This window comes from Amphiura filiformis, chromosome 4 (assembly GCF_039555335.1).
Source record: "Amphiura filiformis chromosome 4, Afil_fr2py, whole genome shotgun sequence".
NCBI classification, from domain to species: Eukaryota; Metazoa; Echinodermata; class Ophiuroidea; order Amphilepidida; family Amphiuridae; genus Amphiura; species Amphiura filiformis.
The window spans coordinates 22,307,305-22,323,369 of record NC_092631.1 but is presented as its reverse complement, the minus strand read 5'-3'; the positions used below and the strand labels follow the sequence as shown (position 1 = coordinate 22,323,369).

The following is a 16,065-nucleotide window of genomic DNA, read 5'->3' as shown; positions in this document are numbered from 1 at the left end:
TATGTGGAAAATCAAATTCTTTAAAACTTATGTATAACATAAACTGCTGTCCCTTTCAAGCATTCATGCAAAAAGATCATGTAAATGTTCATTGTAAATGCGACTAATTCTTCATGGAATTACAGCGTAAAACTGGTAGTCTACAGTGTTTTTATTAATGATAATCATCATGATCATGTAATAAATTGATACCAAATGAAAGGTCCTATTTTCCCCATTAACATACTGAAATTAGGAGTTCCAAATCGGTGTATTTCCGAAGATATCATTAAAAAACTGCTGAATTAGTCAAAAATATGGTATACCACATTGAGATTAATTCGACAGTTTTTTTGTTGATTTCTTCGGATACCGATTTGGAACGCCTATCATGTCAGGTCACCCACCTTTAAGTATAGTGAATGCAACACCAATGTGTCAACATTGGGATGGGGATGATTGTATGTACCATCCTCCCTGTCAAAATACTGGGGATGTACCCCCCCGGGATCTACGCCTATGTCAAGGTTTGAATTCATTTCAATAATAACAATCCTACATTGAAATACAAATAGATATGATAGATTTGTAATAATAATACATAGATTCTTATTAATTGATAATGAAAGTTTAAAAAATACAAAATTATTTCAGGAGATTGAACTGGTCAGCATTACAATTACAATGGAATGATTGTGGAATGTAAATGTTTACTATATACACATAATCCTTTTCATATACAAAATGCTTGAATAATGAAAGACATAGCTTGTGCCACTTTGCATAGACAATATTTTATCATTCCTTTCCATTGGCTCACAGAATCAGATTTAAAGTGGCTTGACAATTTGCAGCTAGCAGAAAGGACCATTCTAGACAATTGTTTGGGCTTGAACTTATTACGAGGGATCTCTCAGATCCAAGATTTGGGCCTAGACTTTTACCGCCAGTACAGTAGTACCAAACATGCCAATGGCGGCATACGAGAAATTTTTAAGGTCTAGCCAAGGACATGAGATCACAGTTGTTCAATATCCAAAAGACCATTTGCAGCACCATGCAATAACAGAGAGATCCGAGAGGCTTGGACAGAAGTGTGCCTGATCCAGCTTTTATCTCTTCTTCCACCGTTGATGAAACCTACCACAAATACAGGCATACCTTTGTTTTCGAACGCCGTGTCCTGGAGTTTGCTGGGACTCTTCCATTTACACACACTGTCATTATCACTATTGGATATATATGTGCTTCATTCATGCACGTGAGTGTTTTACAGGACTCCACTTTCATTGTTGTTCACTGGTACCGGTGTGGTTACAACACCTTCGCTAGTGTAGGTAGCATTCATATACGTTGAGGCGTTGCCATTGTTGCTATTCTGGTGATAAAAACCTGTTGGATTAAAGTTAATATGTTGGTCAAATATGCACAAAAATTGGGTCAGCGTGGACACTTGTCGAAAACAGTATATAACCGCAATCGTCAAATGACTATACTATGATCGAATGTTTATTGTATGATCTAAGTAGCCTATACACCAAAATATTCATAAAGAAACGAGCATTCATGGTGGACAAAGATCAAGGATGGAAACTTTCAAAGTCAGTAATGGATCCGGTTTGACAAGACTGGGGTATACAAGACTGGGAAGACATTTTTGGATAGCCCCAAAGAACATAAGAAAGACTCTGAAACAAAAGCGAAAAGCAAATCATGTCATCGAATAGGGGCCACAATCCTCGACAAGGACTCAAATGCATTCACCAGAAGAATAAAGAAAGATATCAAAATTTGCAAAAAGGTGGCCAAGCAATCAACCGTGATGAAAGTCTGGTTTCTCTCGATCACGTAAACGATCCAATGCTCAAAACAAAAACATCGTCACTTCCTGGAAATGTCAATAGTTCCGGGGGAAAGCAGTAGACCAAGTCACTTGTGATAAATCCATCAGCCCTGATGGCGAAAGCTTAAGTCGCGAGTACTTAGATTTAAAGGATTTGTCTAAGTAAAAATGTTTGAACAATCTATAATCCTACAAAAGCACTATATTCTGACGACTGGGGTAGGAAATGTATATTAAAATGGTTTAATATTAAAAATGTGTATAACAAAATTGGTCTTAATAATCATGATAGTTTGACATTGATTTAATTGTCAATTCAAACTTTCATTTATATACATCTAAAATTGTTCTAGAGCAAAATAGGAAAAGTGTAATGCGGATTTGCATGCAAGGAGGTAAGAATACAGAACAGGTAAGAGATCCAGAAGAAGAAATATTCGCCGTCGTAGTGTGAGGCAAATAAAATCGATCTTTGTCAGTCAAGTGGTTCACACTATCTGTGTTTAGAACCACGATCAAAATGATCCCAACACAAAGTCAATGGGTTTTTAACAGGTATGCAAACCACGCGCGAACAAGTAACTAATGTATGACATATTTACTATGACGGCGAATACATACAGACACACACATAATGTGGCTCTGAAAAGAGCCGTTGTTTCTTACCTTCAGTACTGTTTTCTTGTTTATCGTCACTTCTTCTACGGCGAGAGTAATATGCTACCAGTATGGTGCCAACGATAATGGCTGGTAATAGCACACCTAGCAGTGCGTATGTTGCTATCATGAAACTATTGGCTCTCTGCTCGGCTTGCTCTAGTTCCTTTCTGATGGGATCCATTGTGGACGGAGCTGGGAATGTAAGATTTTTGTCAAATTTAATTTATCATGATTTAATTACTTTGAGTTGGTATTTACATTTCTTTATGCTTTAATTTAAACGCTTATTAAGTTACTTTTTTTCCAACTAGATTTATTATGAGTGTTTATTTTATTATTATTCCTTTCACTCTTTCAAATGGTGAATATCAAATGACAATCTTTTGAATTAAGGGTTCATCTAATACAGGCTACAAATTGATTTTAACCGAACTAAATCAACTTTTGAACAAGTAAAAAAATGAAAGAAAGAAACACACTGAAGTAATGAAATATTCAAAGTAAACTCCTCAACAAAAGTTTGGAATGTTTTTTCAAGCGTCTACATCTCAGATTATTTGTGACATGTTCATATCGTGTTGCATATCAATGAACAGCTTGTTTATTCAACTTTACAATGACATCACTTTTGAAACAATCACTTTTTCCACGGCTGAGTGCACGTTTTGTGGATGTAGTGAGGTCTCGAACAAAGTGTGACAAATTGACCATTATTCTGTGCAGCAAGCTTCAATCTCATATCTTCACAATATGGGACCTTAATGCAATCCTTCAAGATGACAACGCTCGCCCCCACAGAGCCAGGGTAATCAACGACTACCTACAGAATATGGGAGTAGAGCGAATGGAATGGCCTGCCATCAGCCTAGACCTCAACCCGATTGAACACTTGTGGGAGCAGCTTGATCGTGCTGACTAGCCAATGTAACAACATTGAATGACCTGCGACGAATCCTGGTTGACGAATGAAATGCCATCCCACAGAAACGTGTGACCGGGCTGGAGAATAGCATAAGGTACCGACTGTTGTGGCTGCGTATGGTTTTTACAGCCACTGTTGAGGTTAGTCACTAGTGTTGTTTGAGCACAGAATAATGGTAAATTTTGGCACATTCTGTTTGAGACCCACTACGTTAAAAAGATGTACAATCAGCCATGACCACTGGGATTGTTTCACGCGTGGTGTTATTGTAAAGAGGAATAAATTAGCTGTCAATTGATATGAAACACGATATGATCATATCAAAATAATTGGAGATATAGATGCTTGAAAAAAACTTTTCAAGTCACATTGGTATATTTAATTCCTCGAACATTATTTTGAAAGCTCATCAACTTTTCACTCCTTTTTACTACAACGTCTATCACTACTATACTATTATAGACAACAAAAATTCTTGGCGCATTTGTTCAAGTGGTTTATTTTTTATTTTTGTTTACTTGTTAATATTGTCTTACCTGATGTGGATTTGACTGTGCTTGTCAACCGATCTGGAGTTGTAGTCTCTCCTGTTTCTGATATAATACAAAGACGAAAATCATTGTCAGTAAAGAGCACACACAATCCCATTGTATTTTGATTCAGGAGAAATTGACTTATCAAAAGCAAACTGGGCTTAAATTTCCTCAAGAGCAAGTGTCTTACTTTTATAATTGAAGATCTTGTTTCCAAACCATGTTAAGTCTACAACCACATGTTTCTCATTTACTTGTGTGATACAATCACAATTACTTTGACAAGTTTCACATTAGCAACAATGAGTTGTACCATCAACAAGCCATTATTTACCACAAAAATGCTGCTTAACAATATGCAGACTATTGTTCTCAGTTGGTAACCACAGGCCTCACAAAGCATTTTACTGTGCATCCATCCACTGTTTGCTATGTAATGGTGCATCCAACTGAAATTACTATACCTATAGCATCACAACCCATTGCAATATCGCACAGGTAAATCAGAAACATGTGTTTGTGGACTTAAAATGGTTTGGAACTAAGCTCTTCAATTATATCCCGATAGTTTACAGACAAGACGATGGCGGCGCAAAGGAGTCATGGGGAAATGGGGGAAATTCAGAGATATTTCCCCAGGGACAGTTGCCCCATTAAACCAAAAAAAAATCGGCTATTTTGCGGAAAGTATATGATTTTTGACCATGAAATTAACTTTCCCAATGCCTCTCACCCCGAAAAGGATGTCAAAATGAAAAAACAAACAAAAACAAAACTGTCATGAACTTACTTGATTGGAAGTAATATGATGCTTGATATCCCTTTGCAGTAACGGTAGAATCAGTCTTAAAATATAGAGATAAACTCCTTCCATCAGATACAAACTCATCTGGAATATCTGTACCACAATACACACCAATAAGTTCATTCTTATCATAGTTATACACACTGAGTGTGTCAAAGTCCCCTAGACATAAGAAATCATCGTACTCTAACTGAAAGTCGATCATAGTTAGCACGACGCTGTGACCCTCAGGGGCGGTGATAATGGTGGTACATTTCGCGTTGTTGTGGTAATGTTCTGGATAATTTGGTGTCGAGATTGTGCCTGGTGCTGTGTCGAGATTTTGGTCGCAATACCAATCTGTGGAAATAAATAACAAAGTGAATAACATTGGTGTCTGATGTTACATATATACCTGGGTTTAGTTAGGAAAACACCATGACTGTCTGAAAATGGGACATTGTCGAATTTGTACGTTTCACATAAACAGCTATAAACCGTTGGAAGCCTGAATTAATATTTCATATAATTGGACAATTTAAGGTGGAGGAAAGACGAAATTTGTTTCACAATGCAACGTATTACTTTGCAACCCCGGTTCTCAGAAATATTGTAAGAAAGAAGGAACTGGTAAATGAGTGTTGTCATTTGCAACTGAAAATATAGGATAAATTAAGTAAAGACAAAAGTAAAGATAAAAACCTGGGGGGGGGGCAAAATTGATTTCAATGTGCAAAAGACAGATACATAATATAACCTTGAATTGTTGCACATTCCCTCCGTATGCATTATTATTATTATATTCGTAGCATTTTATTCTGAACACCATATTACAGAAGGCTTTAACGACAGGATATAACAAATGTCATATAATTTCATCAAAATGACATTATTATTGCCATATGTTGCACATTGCAGAAAATTATGAAAGCAGTATATTGGCACAAAGTTATGATCATAATTGCAGTACATTTGTGATAATTGCCATTCATCCAGGTAGCAACAACTAAGAAATTTAGAATTGCAATTTATTATAGATATCAGGAGTTACTATTTTGAGGGCAAAAAATCAAGATCGGATTTGAAAATTTGCCACTCAAAAAATAGTATTGCAGTTGTTTAGATTGCAATTCAAAATTTCATGATCATATTTTAACACTATATACCACAATAGCCTCATCCCAATGGTATAGTCCAATAACTTCAATTAAACAATCACAGTGCAAAATTTGACCTTATGGTGCAGAGTATGAGTTTTTGTACTCAACTTTTCAAAGGTCATTCAATGAATGTTCAAATGTATTGGGGTTAAAGAACTGTGTCCTGATAGATGGGCATGTTGTGGATCCTAGTGGGTAAACATATCTGCTACTTACATCCATTATAGTTGGCAACAAATCCATATTTGTCTGCATTAGCTGAATAAAACTCCAATCTAACAACTGGGCTTCGCACTTCAAATGTCTCCGGTACCTGATTCAAACAGAACTGCATCACTATAGGGGCGTCGAATTCCTCACCCGACCTGACCACCAGGAAGCTTTCCGTCTTTGGATTTTGGCATTCTGTTGCTGGATCTCCATGGACAATTTGACTGAACTGGAATGATATAGTGTTGGCTTTAGTGATGTCAGGTTTCAGGATCCAGATATATAAACCATCAGTGGCAGTTACTGGTGGGGAATTTGGCAGCCATCTTGGAGTAGCGAGTCTTCCCATCAGTGATGTGATAGTTGTTCCAGGCGCTGTCATTAAGAAACAAAATTTACATTGCCATTTAATAAACCGCCTTGTACTTGTACAACTATAAAATTAATCTTTTATTTTCTCCTAATGGCAACTTTTGAACATGGTTTTATAACTAGTTAGTTTTTACACTTCAGTTTAATATTACACATATAAATACAATACCTCATTAACAGACCTTTCTGTATTTTCACGAGATAATATCGTTGTTTCAATTCATGATCATGGTATTTTACAAATACAACATTGTATTATGGCAACTACATCAAGAGCAATTAAAACACACAACTGCGGAACAGATGGTACGTTGCCATAGCGAATAATGGTCATGGTAATCAGGTAATCAGATAATAGAAATGTTTTTCATCAAAGAGGGCATTAATGAACTTAATTGTGAATCTGAATCATCTACATAATGGCAAACGGTAAATCTGAATGTATAGTACATAAAATAACAATAAGTACATCACTGAGCGACGAACGACGGATTTTCAACCACTAAGTTTCAGCAAATACCGCGCTGACCCATTATTCAAAAAACAATCGCTCGTTAGCTCTGAGTAAAACTTCAGCTTAAAAATAATTAATCACACATTACCTGGGAATTTCTCCATTTCAAAGTGCGTTGTGTCCATATCTGTTGAATCGACAACTTTGTAATCTCGACCAGCAATATTACATGTGTGGTTCTTGTAGTTGAATGCCTGACAGGTGTATTGAGTTGTATTGAGACATAATTGAGCACATCTGTCAATGCTGTCGGTTTGGAATGTTTCAATGATGGAAGATTCGTCAAGTATTCTTGAGAAGAATGGGTCAAAATATATCGTGTGTCCATCTGTTAAAGAGAGATAATACTTAATAGTAAAACAAGAAATGAAATATAGGATATGTTACTGTGTATCCACTTTGATCGATAAGAATAATGTTGCTTTATGCTTTATGCTTTAAGTACACAGAATGGTTCTAAAACAATATACCCGCAATAGACACTTTAGGGGTAGAATCTGACACTTCGTTCGATTTGCATTAGAGCGGCAACGTAATATTATTATTCAATGATTGCAGAGTGATATTACTTTCTCCTTAAGGCATCAACTATAATAAATAGTTGTTAAACTACAAATGAACAAACAAACTAACATAAACACCCTACCAACAAACAAACAAACTCACCACAAAACTCTTCATCTGTGTCATAGAAGCACCCCTCATCTCTGACATCGTTGCACTTCCGGGAGTAGTCTACGCACCAGCCGTCTTCACATTGGAACTCGTTGTAGCTACATTCACTCGGTCCTGTAATTATTCCAATAGCATACACTTATTACAAAATGTTCAAAGTCATTGTTATTTTGTGACACGTCTGATTTGGGTAAAGGAGACAATCTTAACAAATCTGTTAATCTGATACCATCAACTCACCACGTGACCAAGTGTAATAATACATCCCTGCCTAGTTGCAAAGTGATGAGCTTTCATAATGTCTGTTTTTTGTGTATTATTGTTTTTCCTCCTCCCCACTTTCACAATTGCTACCTTTGGTCTGATTGGATCAAATCGCTTCACTTTTCGCTCAGGTTCTTGAGCCACTGACAATTTCTATTACTGGTGTCATGCCCATCTATGAGAAAGGCTTCAAGTTGATAATTGTGATGCATAAGGAATTTGCCGAGGCAATGAAAAGAAGTCACAATTCACAAGTGAGAAGAAAGTCGAAATAATTTATCACAAAAAGTCATGCATTATTTCCGTAAACATTTCAATAGCCGTCAGGAAATGATGCAATGAATCCAACTAGCATAACAGATTCCTGCAAAACTTAACAGTTTTTGAGAAAATCTAAACATTTGATTTTACATACAGGCTTTAAAGATGAATCTTGTATTAAAGGCACACCGGGGGATATAAAGGGACGGTTAATGGTAGTCAAGTGTCCGTCACTATGCGGAAATCATGACGAAATTAACTTACTTGTTTCTGGTTCGCCACCAGTGAATATGGGTTCCATCCAATCAGCAAAAGCAGACACCCTGGTATTGACACCTGGATACCCAGGTCTGGCACACCCATTACCCCAGCTAACGACACCAGTCAGAAACCATTGTTCACCAGCTTTGGTGACAACAGGACCTCCACCATCTCCCTGCAAAAGTAAACGAAGGTTGGTATTTGTTATGCAATGCGTGTAGATTATGCAATGTGTGTGCTATGTAATTGATACACTTCAACAATATAGAACATTTCGCGGTCAATGAGATATATATGCTCTTGCATATAGCATGTAGTACAGAACGCGCATCCTTGAAAGCCATGAAAGCATGCACTAGTACTAGATGAGTTTACTAGATGAATTTACTGCCGGGTAAAAAAAGCAGACAAAGCTATAGTCTCTAATGTTGTGCATCATTTCATACTAAGGTTTTAGAAACAAAAACAGCGCGATGCACCAGTGACGTATTGGTGTGGTTACACGCATACTTACCGAACATGAGTCTCTCCCGCCTTCTGGATATCCCGCGCAAAACATATTCTCTGTAACTGGTTCTGGTGCATATGCTTCTCTACACAAATCCTGATCGTACACGGGGACCTCCACTTGCCTCAACGGTGGGTATTCAGATTCTTGAAAGAATGAATAATAGAAACAGTGTTCAATTGAAATAAGCTACAAGTTCATTAAGAAGTTTCTGTTGGCAAAATTTGACTTTCTAAAAAAAAAAAAAACACCAACATTACAACAACAGTCGCATACTATAATTGTCTTATTGGTTTATGAAAACCTTGTATTCCCAAAATATTAAACCTGCGCTTATGAATCTTTTCTAAAAAAATCGCATTCGTTTCCACACTGCAGGGGTGATATAGAAAGACTGAGCCGTCCATTGAATTACGGTCTCTTTTGCTCCATATACTCCACGAACGAGTCTACGAAATATATACAATTAAATTGCGTTAAACAGAGGTGTTCCCTTCAATCATGTCCCGTATTTTGTAATCATTTTAACGCCCTGATTTGTATACTTCAAGAAGTAAACAATTTCATATAAATTATATTAAGGTGGCACTACACCCCCTGATAAATTTTGTGACTAATAATTTTGCATTTTTCTCCAAATATAACTACACACTGGTAACAAAAGTTATGTATATGGCAAGGAATCTAATTACTTCACTGAAATTTCAGTGATTCAAGACAAGTGGTTCATTATATATGTAAGAAAAGAGGTACATTCTAGTGGTACCTCTTTTCTTATCTTAATACTAATTACGGCGTGTCCGTCCGTCCGTCCTCTGTCCGCGCGCTATCGCGTTCGCGTCCGCGCGTTTCGCGTTCACACGGTGCACTACGCGGTGCACTATCGCGTGCTCGCGGTGCGCTATCGCGGAGTATCAACGGGAGTGTGCGCGGAGTACAGTGCGCGCATCGGAAAAGCATTACAGTGTGACTAACACAAAGTGCATCTCATCGGACCAATAATTATAGGCCTTATTTTCAACACATATTTCAACACCGAACACGTGCACACACCAAACACGTGCATGTAGGCCTATTTCAGCAGAACATGACTATTTCCGGAAGGCCTATGAACATTTTTAAAACGTTTTTGTGTTTGCTGGGTATAACCCGGGTTGACATTTTTCCCGATTGATTTCATTACTTTAGTAACGGCCTACATCCAATCTAGATACTAATTTCGGGGTATTTTAGGGGTCCTCCAACGTAGTAGCAGGACACTCAGAACTTGGAAGAGGCGAACAATGGCCGGTTTCCAGATTATGGTACCGAAATAAGCGTCACAGCTACAAAACAGAGTTGTGTCAAGTTGGATCTTGATCATTGAGAGACGGCGAGGTAACGGGTGTTGGGCAATTAGAGATAGGCCTATTACGAGAACCGCACAACCCGAGAACCGCGAAATCTAGTCATATATAAAGTGCCACTTGTCTTGAGTCTCTGAAATTCCAGTGTAGTAACTGGATTATTTGCCCCTATAATATACATAACTTTTGTTACCAGTGTGTTATTATTTTTTATTTATGAGAAAAAAGACAAAAATAGTCACAAATTTATCAAGGGGTGTAGTACCACATTAAATCATCAGGAACATATGATTCAAATAAGTATCAAATTATATCATTACCTCCCTCTGTAGTATGACCCCATCCAGTGATCGTATGATTTCTGCCGGTTTCATACAGGTCATCCATGTCTGATGGAGGTACACAAATAGTCCTGACGTAATCAGTTATTGTGAACGGTGATGATAACTTAAGAAGTGCTATGTCCCAATCGTTGCCGGGTTTTGTATAGTTAGGATGAATGTAAACGGCAGATACAGATACCCTTTGCTCATTGTCATGGACTTTGAGTAAATCTAATATTCCCATTCGGATTAAGTACACCGATACGTCGTTCAAAAATGGTCTGAAAAAATCGAGAGAAAAAAGTGGATGATAATTATTAAAAATGTGGTGATATTTTGAAGTAATAAAAAGCTCATAAGGATTTTGTTCTGCTATTATGTAGAATGAAACATCCACGAGTAATTACCATGGTAACCCATAAATGAGACCATGTGACTAATAAAAATGAATAATTTCAGTATTGGGTTTAGTTCTCAATCAATGAAATAATTTGCCTCAAGGTCTTGTTATTTTCCCCTTTTCTTTTCAACTTGGATGAGTCATTCAGATACTGCTCTCCCATGACGTTCAATTGCAGCGTAACTGGCGGCAATGGTTTTTTTAATCATCCACGGCATTTGTCTCGCAATGCAATCACTATTTGGACCACAATGGCCTCATCCCAATGGCATAGTACAATAACCTTAATGAACAATAATAGGGCAAATTTGACTTCAAGTTGCAGAGTATGAGTTTTTGTACCGAAATTATCACAGGTCATTCAATGAATGTGCAATTGTATATTGAGTTAATTAAAGGACTGCACCCTGATAGATGAGCATGTTGTGGCTCCTATATTCAGTCTACTCTGAAGTACAAAGTACAGACGCGGACGCACACATTGTGCCGACTTTGAAGGCACGCACACCTGCAGCAAAGACGCAGCACTACGCATTGTTAACGCACTGTATACGCGCGCGTTGTCACTTTGTACTTCAGAGTGGACAAACTGTAGTGAATGTTAATGTAAATGGAGAAAGCATTCCTATTTATGGTAAATCCTCTATACAAAACAGTAAAAGTTGCTAACACCACATTATGATGATTCTGTTTGTCTTTTTCCAAACTGCGTTGTGTCCCCATCTGCTGAATCGACAACTTGTTTGTCTCAGCCGGTAATGATGCAAGCCCAAGACCTTTTGCACCAGAATCGAACCAATGTGTCACGCTACTATTAAGTCTGCTATCTTGAAGAAAATTTAAAATGAGCAAAACTCACGTGCAAAGTGCCGATGTTACGATCCAATCTGGAGTCAGAAGTGACGCCCCACATTGGAACACGTTATTGACATAGATAGCCGCTTGCCATGGCCATTCGCCCATTTGTGCTGGTTGGCCACCAACAACACGTAACCCGGGTTCCATAGGTGCAACTTGACGTCCACACTCAAGATCCTCTGTGAATCAGAATAAAAACACCAAGGAAATATTTTGATTTGAGTATAATACAGAAGGGATTTAAGGAAATGGACTATGTCACCAAAGTAGCCATAATGCAATATAATTCTTGGGAGAACAAGTTGAACAACAATGACGATGGCAACATTTCTCCCAGAGAAAAACTAAAAGGTGTTTTTTCATTCAGAACAGGTCCAAGCCTCAAGCAGTGATCATTTGCTATAATGATGGCTATGAGAAAGGTAGAATAAGTTCGAAATACCCTTCACGCTATCCATATCATGTTACTAATAAAGCGCATTTTACGCTTAGAAATAGCATGCAGTTGTTCTTTGTTTGGCTTTGACAACCATTGATATCCCAAAAAATGCCTTATTACTATATTAGAAGCTTATTACTAATGCTTAAATTTGAACACCGGGACGGGTTGGAAACAGTTAGACTCTTCTAGAAACTGACTGCGAGCTACAGGTATGACTCCTCTAAACATCATGATGGGACCGACGGCTTAGCGTCCCCTCCGAAGGACGGAATTATCTCATGGTTCATAACTCTAAATGGCACCATGAGGAAAGCGAAAGCCTCAATTTAATTTGCAGATGTTGCCACTTAAATTCAGACTTTACTTTTTCAGGTCAATATCCCAGCAAGGTTTCACTACAAGGAATCGAACCTAGGATCAGAAGCGAGGATTTTAATCAAGCCATGCTCCTCCTTGCTATTCGTCAATATGCGAAAATCGTGCCGATCTTCAACTGCTTAGTGCCAGAAGTGGGTAAGTGCAATAGCTGCCATGTGAAGCCAAATGTTCAAGGCAGCTATTGCATTAACCCATTTCTGGCACTGAGCAGTCGTCTTAAACTTGTTTGATGAAGAACAGTTACCACCATAACCTGCCATTGTGCGATGTTTCTAATCTGAGGAGGAGATTTATTTTGCGGAATGTGGACCATAAACCTTTTTTTAAAAATAGCATGACTAGTGATAGGTTGCCCAATATTATTTGATTGACCGAGTGACTTACTGCGTGTAGGATCCCGGTCTTCATAGATAGGTTCAAGCCAATCTTCAAATGCTGTCATACGAGTGTAAACCGCTGGAAAGCCTGGCTGAGCACAGCCTGCATACCAACTTGGAATTCCAACCATATAATATTTATCGTTGACTTTAGATACGGACGGACCATCGCCCTGTAATGGTAAAAGAAGATTATATTCTTTGAACGAAAATGAAGAGGAATTTCAATTGATTTTATTTCCGCAATAAAGTACAACATTAGAGTAATAACCATGCATCTCATCAAGGCAATGATGAAAAATTTGTTGTTTAAATAGATACAAACCATGTAAAATCTACATTACTAACGCGCTACATACAAATAAGTCTTATTTTACTAACATTTTAGGGGTAATACTGTAACTCATTTTATTATAGCAATGAAATTGCTTCTGGCATGACAAATGTTACCAGCTGTCAATATTTGACAAACACTTGCTTGAGGAGAAGGTCACTCTCTGGAAAGCTGGACTGAACATTTCGGTCATCTGATGTGACAGATTCCCAATCTGGGTAGTGAAATTGTGCTCTATGTGACAAATTGGTAAACTGTTCATTTCAAGGACAGCGAAAGAATTCCCTTTTGAGCTAAAGCTGCATAAGAATAAAATTATTGCTTAAAACTTACAGAAATATGCAGCGTAATGGATTATTAAAAGTTATTAAAATGAGATATTTATTTGACTGCCGGAAATTACCATAAAATTGCAGTACAATTTCTTTACAATAACGTATATGTTGATTATGTTTAAAAGAATTCGTACAAACATAGACCTATGACATAAACTAGCAAATTACATTATTCAATGATACTAATTGTAGTAAAGATATGAAAAACATCTGTATAATTTACAAATGGAGCCATTATCCAAATGTTTTTACCACAAAATAACCACCCAAATCACTTTGTTTATAGTGAGTGTAACATAACGTAAAAATGGTAAAATGACGCAACTACTGAAACACACTTACAGTGCAAACTCCTTTCCCGCCCTCGATATAGCCCAAGCATATCATATTATCCGTCACTGGATATTCAGGGAATGTGGAATAGAGATCCCGGCACTTTTCTTGCTCTACCACTGGAACTTCAACTTCATTTAGGAAAGGCTGAATATGGTCTGTAATAATAAGAATGTATAATTATAAAAATAGCAATAGACATACCGAAAAAACTCGATAGTTAGCATATGTGCTAATTACTATCGAGCGCTTTTGAAAACATGAAATTGTATCAAAGTCCGGCGCTTTACCAACTGAGCTAATGGGGTTGAGACCCTGGGGTTGAGACACACATTTGCAGGTTTACTTGTTCGTATGTAACTATATGTGTATCGATGATTTGCTCACACCCTTTACACTTTTGTGATGGGGTTCTTCATGTTTGCATGTTTGCATGTTTAAAATCGCTCGATAGTAAGCACATATGCTAACTATCGAGTTTTTACGGTATTGTGTCAATCAATATAATGTATAGCCTTTGTATCAAAGCATGGAATAAGAATATCCAATTTCTTATTTCTCAGCCCAAGCGTCTGGACCGACTGGTGAAACAAACGAACAACATGGACTGCCTTTTGCTTTTGGAATCGGCAGGAGAGCATTTAAAATAGCTCTTCTGGAGGAGAGTAGTTTAGAGCATTTACAATAGAATGTAAGGAGATAATGGTCAACTAAGGAGAGCTAAAAATCACTCTCCTATATCAGATTTAAGGAGAGCTGTGAGAGAGCCATTGCTCTCGTTCTCCTCAAAAGGCAGTCCCTGGAACAAATGATCAATTTCATAACAAAAATTATTGTGGCAATCAAGTGATAAAATAGCATTGCAAATCTGTGCCATTATTAATAAAGCCATTTTGACATAGGCCTAAGTGTATAATTTATTAAGAATAAATTGTGACGAACAGGGTCACGAGTACATTTGAATTGTTATCATAATTAACATCCTTGTATAGCTATTGTTGTATTTTTTTAAAATCTTTATACGGCTTTACTTTGTGACTGATTTACTTACTGGAACCCAGCAATTTCTGTTTCATGCAGTGTAATTGGATTCTTTTGTAAACATTTGAACACCTTGGGTTTGAGCCACCCTGTATTTTCCTATTAACCGTCTAGACCTATACAATCATGTTCACTTAACATGGAATGTATTATCAGAGGGACCTACATCATGTTCAATATCACCAAAGCAGAATCGAAGAAGAACTATACTTAAATCGGTAACGATGAGCGATTGATAAATTGACCAATCAGAGGAATCGTTACTGATTACGCAGGAAAGTACGAAACACTTCATTGGGTAGACCTTAAATAGCTCTTGGCAGCTGATTGGACTCTAATATTCCACCTATTTGTCTGCATTTTGAAATTGTCATCGACTTGAGTTTTGTCGGGACACATAAGTCAACGTGGTTCAAAAAGTACTAAACCATGTTTTGATTGTTTTCTCTAATGTTCCTGAAATAAGCCTTATGACCACGCTGATAGATTTTGTTTAAAAGTGATGTTGTGTACTTCCAACAAAATCAAAGTGTGTGTTATTTGTTGTTGATCACAACACCGGTACCGGGGAACAACAGTTTTTTTTACATTTAGTTTAAGGTCGATTTAATTTTAGGTTTAAAACTAGGCTTAAGTCTTTTGGGTAACGGGGGGGGTAACCATGGTAACACAGTCCAAACTTATTTCTGACTATTAAATACAAAACAAAACAAAATAAACAATGCATCACGTATGCCTATTATATTAGTATAGTTCGATTCACATACATGCAAGCAGTTTCCTGGACAATCCTCTTTTTAACTTATGGCCTAATAATAATGAACTATATTATGAGCCTATGAGGAAATGTCATCACCGGTTACAAGGTCCAATTGGTAGTGAACGCATTACATCACACAAATATTTAGGAGAGGAGAGAGAAATGTGTGTAACTCGCAGTTAAATGTTGGTT

At 37.3% G+C, this 16,065-nt stretch overlaps 1 protein-coding gene across 1 annotated transcript in view; it reads right to left on the bottom strand.

Moving 5' to 3' along the window:
• Positions 1 to 983: 983 nt before the first annotated feature.
• The window catches only part of LOC140150061 (uncharacterized), a 36,107-nt gene continuing 21,025 nt past the window's right edge, over positions 984 to 16,065 (bottom strand). The window contains exons 5-17 of the mRNA XM_072172065.1: positions 14,082 to 14,230; positions 13,078 to 13,243; positions 11,875 to 12,052; positions 10,613 to 10,896; positions 8,953 to 9,092; positions 8,442 to 8,613; positions 7,644 to 7,766; positions 7,066 to 7,305; positions 6,098 to 6,466; positions 4,728 to 5,081; positions 3,941 to 3,997; positions 2,489 to 2,674; positions 984 to 1,371 (exon numbers count right to left, since the gene is read on the bottom strand). Coding sequence (XP_072028166.1) covers positions 1,250 to 1,371; positions 2,489 to 2,674; positions 3,941 to 3,997; positions 4,728 to 5,081; positions 6,098 to 6,466; positions 7,066 to 7,305; positions 7,644 to 7,766; positions 8,442 to 8,613; positions 8,953 to 9,092; positions 10,613 to 10,896; positions 11,875 to 12,052; positions 13,078 to 13,243; positions 14,082 to 14,230 — 2,540 coding nt within the window. The 3' untranslated portion in view covers positions 984 to 1,249. The remainder of the gene's footprint in view (positions 1,372 to 2,488; positions 2,675 to 3,940; positions 3,998 to 4,727; positions 5,082 to 6,097; positions 6,467 to 7,065; positions 7,306 to 7,643; positions 7,767 to 8,441; positions 8,614 to 8,952; positions 9,093 to 10,612; positions 10,897 to 11,874; positions 12,053 to 13,077; positions 13,244 to 14,081; positions 14,231 to 16,065) is intronic.